Here is a 7,636-nt window from a genome sequence, read left to right as displayed (position 1 = left end):
AATAAGTTAGGTAATTCTCAACTTGGGCCATACGTTAGAATCACTCGGGGAGCTTTTAAATATCCACACGCTCATGCTGCTCCCAGCCAATTAAATCAGAACCTCTGGGGTTGGGGCCCAAGCATTAGCATTTTTTAAATACTGATTTTATAGAAACAGGGAATAAAATGCTGCTAAGCCCCTGAGAATGAATTGATTACACATTTAAAGATTAAGTATATCTGAAAATTAAGGCAAAATATCAAATGTTTTGATTTACAGATCAGTTTTACACAAAGCAGGCAAAGCTATTTGTAGGACCAAACTTTTTCAGGATCCAAACTTTAAAAATTTTAAGTAGAATAAACAAGATTACTTACCTTAGGCTGTCCTCTGATCATTAAGAAAAAAATCAGTAAAGTTACTGTTTTCCATTTTAAAACAACCTTGACAGTTTCTTATTTGAATGCCATTTGGCACAGCCATTATAAAGCATACAAATACATAGGAATTAGAACATTTTAAAGTTTGCCACCAGTAGTTATAAACTGAAAAGACAGTATAACTATATGGGACGCATTATAGGACTAAATAATATTTTTATAGTTTATATTGAATGTTAGGTACTAAAGCACATACCCTTTTGTATTGAAATTTTAAATCCACAACAATATTCATTCTATAACAGTTCTCATTAAAGTTTTTTTTCTTTCTTTCACAGAAAATGCTTGGACAGAAGAGATGAGTACTGTTTCCACTAAGGCCTAGAATTGCCTACTGTACAAATAGTCCTGATCAGGCAATATACGAATGGCCCAAGGAAGCCACCAAATTGATTTTCAGGTTTTACATGACCTGCGACAAAAATTCCCTGAAGTACCTGAAGTTGTTGTATCCAGGTGCATGTTACAGGTCAGTGTTCAATGATTTCTGAATTTATTAATACAAACTTGGTATTTTTTAAAACACTGAAAGAAAACTCTTTTATCTTCTTTGGCATTAGTGTACTATGATGGAGAGATGAGCTTTGGTGTCTGATAGTCATGTGGCCTTTAGCAAGTTATTAGGCTCTCTGTACCCCATCTGTCATATGGATAATACCTACCTTGTAAAGTAGATGTGAGGATTAAATGAGATCTCAGTATAAAGCATTGATACGTGGTCCACACTTACTATGAGCTTGCTTCACTCCCCCCTTTCCCCATTTTGCCAGAACTTTTAAAAATTCCAGGTCTTCATACGAAAGTGAGAAAATCATTAAATAAGGAATCAGGAAACTTGGGATCTAATCCTAAATGGGCACCCTAAACATATTTGACAAGTAATATGCCTTCTTTTGTACTTTAGTTTTCTTATCTGTAAAATGAGGAAATTTGACTAGACAATGCCTGAAGTCCCAATTCTAAAGAAGAAAAATGTTTCTTTTTATATCTCTTAATTTAATTTGTAAGTTTTCCAATTAATACCACTATCTAATAAATTTTTACATTTTTCTTAGTACATACAATTTTAGAAATCCGTAATTCTAAATAGTTAGTGATAGTGTACCTTCTCATTTGATTAAACTGGAAATCTTTCTATCAAGAACTATTTTTCAGCTTGTTAAAATGGAGATATAAAAAAATGATTTGGTTTCAGACATATTTATTCTTGATGAATGATTTTTAAAGTTTGAAATTATATGAAACTTTAAAGCCTCAATATCTGTACTTGATATCAAGTGACTACATTTTGTCCACACCCTATCATCTTTTATCTGTACATTTAATTGGTCTACCCACCTTTAGTCTAACCCAGCTTTGGTCGCTCCTATCTATCCTCCTCACTTCTGCTAGAAATGTCTTTTTAAGTGCAGGTTTTATCATATATTTATTTACCTGTTTAAAAACCTCATGGTTGTTCCCCATACCCTTCAGAGTAAAGTTTATATATCTTGACTAGGACATACTAGGTCTGTGATCTAAAATCCTGCCTTCTTCTGCAGCATGATCTCTTACCCAGTCCTTCCCCGCTCACACCCTATGCCATAATCATCCTCAACTGATTGGAATTCTCCAAACACGTCTGGCTCTTTCTGTGGTATATTGTTTAAGAGTATATGTTTTGAGTTAATAATAATGTATTGTATATTTGAAATTTTTTTTTTTTTTGCGGTACGCGGCCCTCTTACTGTCGCGGCCCCTCCTGTTGTGGGGCGCAGGCTCCGGACGCGCAGGCTTAGTGGCCATGGCTCACGGGCCCAGCCGCTCCGCGGCATGTGGGATCTTCCCGGACTGGGGCACAAACCCGTGTCCCCTGCATCGGCAGGCGGACTCTCAACCACTGCGCCACCAGGGAAGCCCTGTATATTTGAAATGTGCTAAGAGAACAGATCTTAAGTATGCTTACCACCAAAAAAGAAAGAAAGAAGCCAGGGTGGGAGGGTTGGGGGAGGGATGGAGGAAGGAAGGAAAGAAGAGTTGACTATGTGAAGTGGTGGATGTGTTAATTGTAGTAACCATTGCACAATGTATATGTATATTAAATCATCACATTGTATACCTTTAAAAAACATGTACAACCAAAATATATACAGTTTTTATTTATCAATCATACCTCAATTAAAGCTAGGGGGAAATAAATTTAAAAATTTAAATAATAACAAATAGTATATATTTTCCTGATAAAGAGACTTGAGTTCAAGATTTGACAGTTATTAGCAGCAATTGAATTAACCTCTCTGACCCCCATTTTCCTCAGGGGTACAATGGGAATAAAGAAAGTTCACAGAGAGTTAAATGTGATAATGCAGGAAAGCAACTAGTAGGATACCTGACTCATAATGAGTGCTCAATAAATGTTAGCAACCAATACGAATAACAGTAATAATAGTGGAAGGCCCATAATGAATATTTGGTGAATGAATCAATAGTCCATATTTGTTGATATCGGATATGCAGTGAAATGAAAGAGGAAAAAAGGGTAATAAAAATGGAGTCAGAAGCTAAAGAAAGTATGGGAAGAAGCAGAGATAGTGAGGGGAAGGTATCTTCCCCTAGAACTCAGGTACCTCTTCCTAATTTATCAAATAGCATTTTCTGATAAGACTATACTGAGAATGTTCAGTGAGTCATTGAAAACTACAAAAATATTATAGGTTCTTCAATAAGATTGAATAAGATTTGCTACTGAAAGAACTGTCCAGAACATGGAGGGGGTGGGGAGGGAGGGAGGAGACAGAAACTCTTAACAGTATGATCTTCAGGATATATTAAGTTAAAAAAAAATGTAGAGCAGTATATATAGATGTATGTAAATACATCTGTAAATAAATATTCACATGTATGTACGTCTGCCCCTGTTTGCATAAGGAAATACTGGAAGGATTAAAAAGAAAGTTAATAAAAGATGGTTACCCATGGTGGGCAAGGAGGAACAGGCCAGATGGGAGTGAGACTTCTCAGTGTGTATCTTTTAATATTGTTTTGATCTTTGTAAATGAATTACCTAGTTTTTAAAAATGTAAAATAAGTAAACATGTTTTCAACTTTACCAAAAAATAGAAAATAGATGATTTAGAATTTCTTTTGGGCCCCCAGTAGTATCAACTTTCACTGTGTTAATCTGGTTTTACAAAAACAAACCTCCGTATGGCATGCTTCCCAACACCCAACTCTCTTTAAATTGAGTTGCTAATCATTCGAATAATGTCCCCTTTAGCTGATATAACAAAAATGTGACAAGCAAGGAATGGGGAGGGCTCCTCTGGGGATACAACTAAGGTGTAAGTTTTCCCAAATTTAGAGTTACTTTTAAACTGTAACGACAAATAAGCTACCTCTAAATGTAGTATAAACACCTCTTATTTGGTGACAGCCTTTCTTTTGAGAGCCACTCTCCCTTTCTCAGTTGGGTAGGCTGTCTTTTCTCTGGAGGGATCCTCCCTATAATATACTGGTTCAGAACTTTACTAGATGAAAAAAAAAAAGTATATAGAATATTGAAAATTAGTAGCTAAAGAATCATGTCACACTACCACTTTGTATACATGTTCTTAGGAGAACAGAAATATCTATCCTCTGTTCTTTTCCTGACTTTGTTTACTGTTCAGCCCCCTCTTTTTGGAATTTCACATCATTTCCTTGTGCTGTGGATTCTCTAAGATAGCTATGTTATCAGTGGATGTAATTCATATCCTTAAAATTTGGTAATTAAATCATAACTTAGAATAGTGTAAAAATATTGCATAGTTGACACTTTAATTTTTTTAACTGAAATTTTCACTAGTTTTTAATTCTTTTAATATGACGATTAAATCTGTAAGTTTAAAATTGCTATTTCTTGGGCTTCCCTGGTGGCGCAGTGGTTGAGAGTCCACCTGCCAATGCAGGGGACACGGGTTCGTGCCCCGGTCCGGGAGGATCCCACATGCCGCGGAGCGGCTGGGCCCGTGAGCCGTGGCCACTGAGCCTGCGCGTCCGGAGCCTGTGCTCCGCAACGGGAGAGGCCACAGCAGTGAGAGGCCCGCGTACCGCAAAAAAAAAAAAAAAAAAAAAAAAAATTGCTATTTCTTTTCAAAGTAATGTGTTGTGTTACTTACCATATCCTTAATTGAAGCCTTCTCAGGTGCCCTCCGCCCATAATCCTTATTCATATTTCTATTAAAACACCTACCATTGTACATTATATTTATTTGCATACACATTAATCTCCTCCACTGGACTGTGAAATCCTTAAGAGCAGCGATTATATTCCTTTCTACATCCTACTGGGATGCTCAGTAAATATCGGTTGAAAGAGTGAATGAATCAGAGTTTGAGAAGGATGATTATAGTGTATACTTCAGTATTATCTGTAATGTCTCTGTGCAAGAAGCTTGGAGGAAAATGAAAGATGAACTGAAAATAATGATTCAGACTCTTTTGTGGTTTTGAAAAGAATGCAGATTTGTATATATACAAAAAAACTGATTTTTCAGCCTTTTAAAAGCTCATCCCATCTCTTTTGATACACTTAAAGGGAATCTTATACAGTTTCCCACTAAAAGTAGCCAGGGATTCTTTGAGAAACAGCTGGTCCCAGGTCTGGGATAAGATGTGTACAAGATGATCTTAGACATCTTGTCATATTAGAAAGCAAGGAAGCTATGAAAGACTAATGGGCTCATATCATATGTACACAGGAGCCAACTTGGAGTCATTCCCACTAGGCTGAAGATAGGATATAATGACCACAATCAGTTGACACATATCAAAATGTTAAAGATACAGGAGTTTATAATGATACTGAAAATGTGTCACCTTTGGAAGTTGCTAGGGCACCAATTCATTATTCTAAAAGCCAGTAAAGAGAACTTATTTATCCTGCCTCTTCTGTGCAAAGAGTAAGTAAATAGTTAAAGAGATCAAGTTCTATGAGGAAGAATTGCAGCTAATACATGATAAAGGAATCTTATATTTGGAATATCACCAATAGCACCATTTTGCAACCCCTAATGAGATAAAGCTTCTAAACGGTGATTATCATTGGCTGATAAAAATCATTAGCTGGCGCTTCCCTGGTGGTGCTGTGGTTGAGAGTCCGCCTGCCGATGCAGGGGACACGGGCTCGTGCCCCGGTCCGGGAGGATCCCACATGCCGCGGAGCGGCTGGGCCTGTGAGCTATGGCCGCTGAGCCTGCGCGTCCGGAGCCTGTGCTCCGCAACGGGAGAGGACACAACAGTGAGAGGCCCGCATACCACACACACACAAAAAAATCATTAGCTGGATCAAGCTGTGACAACATCAGAACCTACGAATCAGCCTTAAGATCACAGAAAGACAGGCAGATATATTATTGTGCCTCCTGTGTGATACACTATGAAATAAGGCCCATACAGGGTCTTGCTAACAAGAACCTGCGCACACCTCTAGTTGTACCTTCTAGTTCACGGTGAAATACCACAGGGTGCAATCAGCTAATCCAGTTGGGAAATCTGCTGGACAAATGATAATTTTTCAAAAAACAAATGGCTTAGAAAATTTGAGAAAGAGCGGAGGACTAATTATTATTATAAGAAATCTAAGAGGCATATCAACCAAGTGAAATATGTGGACCTTGCTTAGATCCCGATTTAAACTAACTAAAAAGATACTTATGAGACAATCAAGAGACTTTAACACTATTTGGATATTATGCGATCTTAAGTGTTGATTATTTTAGGGTATGATAATGGCATTGTGGTTATGTTTTAAGATACATATTGAAGTATTTACAGATGGAAATGAAATAATGTCAGGCTTGATCTAGCTTGATGAAAGGAGCAGCTGGGGCATACACATTGGATGAAGAAAGATTTGCCATATATTGATATTTTTAAAGATGGATGATGAATATAGGAGAATTTGTCATATTTACTCTCTATTTTCGTACATGTTTAAAATTTTCTAAAATAAAATGTTTAATAAAAAGTACGTTTCCTTTTATCCTATTGTAGCCTTGTAAAATCCCTGTAAGTTCTTTTATGTTTTGCTGATAAGAAACTAATGTCTGTAGAGAGTAAAAAACCTAAGGGCACGTGAGTTATGGCATAGCTGGGACTAGGACATATTAAATAATGGGAGATTATAAAGAATTGAAAGGATTTTTGAGAGCTCAAGAGAATTAGAGAAGAAGACTTTTTAAATAGGAGTATCACCTTTTAAAAAGGAAGTGTGGGGGTGGATTTAGTAGGGAATATACATGTTAATTTGGGAATGTCGGCAAAGGAGATGAGAAGAAGAGGTCTTTGTGAGCTTTGGCTTAGGAGGGAGAAGAATTTACTAAGAATAGCAATAAACTTAGCTAGAAGCAAAAAGCACCAGTTAGGTTTGGCAAAAGATAAGGTCTAACTATGATAAGGAGTAATCAATTGATAAAGATTGTGATGAATTTTTAAATTTTCTTTGAAAAACTAGTATATATCAATTCAGAGTTATGTGTAGGATAAAAGGATTTTTATAGCATGAGAGATCTGAAGTGTTCGTTTGGGGAAGAAAAAAAGTCAAACGTTGCTCACTAATCTTTTCTTTCGTATTATCTGGTCAAACTGGACTACCATTTCTTAACAAGACTTCGAGATGCCTTTTAGTTCCATTTTCTCTAATAAGATTTTATCTCATGTCAAACCACCTGCAGACATTTTAACTTGGCTATATTCATCCTCTTTATGTCTAAAACTGTCCCCTTTCTGTCAGGCTCTTTGTCTTCCAGCTGTCTGAATTCTCTTTCTCCCTTATAGCCAAATTGTGTTGACTGTTTATTTGTAGTCTTTCATAGTTTGTTTCCACCATCAGTCATGATTTCATATCTTCTAACCGATCTTCTTGGCAAAAAGTTTTCCTTTCCTCTTCATCTTAAGTATCAGTGGAGTTCTTTATCTTCCCCAAACACCCTTTGTGTCTTCACTTCTCTGTCAATGAATGTTCAGTGGCTCTCCCCATTGCCTGTATTAAAGCCCAAACTCTAGTATAACTCATTTTTAACAAGCCCCAATTATTTAACCCCAATCTGCTTTTCTAACAATTTTTTCCACAAAATTTCCAATACAAACCTTTAACTCCAGCCAGATCTGCTCCAGTCACCTTGTTTAGAACATACTTTTCCTTACTATCACATTTATGTCTGTCTTTAGGCATGCCATTCCCTTCACCAGGAATG

At 36.7% G+C, this 7,636-nt stretch overlaps 1 protein-coding gene across 1 annotated transcript in view; it reads left to right on the top strand.

The window, feature by feature from the left end:
* Positions 1-780: 780 nt before the first annotated feature.
* Positions 781-7,636, top strand: part of TAB2 (TGF-beta activated kinase 1 (MAP3K7) binding protein 2) — a 37,533-nt gene continuing 30,677 nt past the window's right edge. The window contains exon 1 of the mRNA XM_007458765.1: positions 781-891. Within this exon, the coding sequence (XP_007458827.1) occupies positions 790-891 (102 nt within the window). The 5' untranslated portion in view covers positions 781-789. The remainder of the gene's footprint in view (positions 892-7,636) is intronic.

This window comes from Lipotes vexillifer, unplaced genomic scaffold, assembly GCF_000442215.2.
Source record: "Lipotes vexillifer unplaced genomic scaffold, Lipotes_vexillifer_v1.1 scaffold639, whole genome shotgun sequence".
NCBI classification, from domain to species: domain Eukaryota; kingdom Metazoa; phylum Chordata; class Mammalia; order Artiodactyla; family Lipotidae; genus Lipotes; species Lipotes vexillifer.
This window is presented reverse-complemented; position numbering and strand designations above follow the sequence as displayed.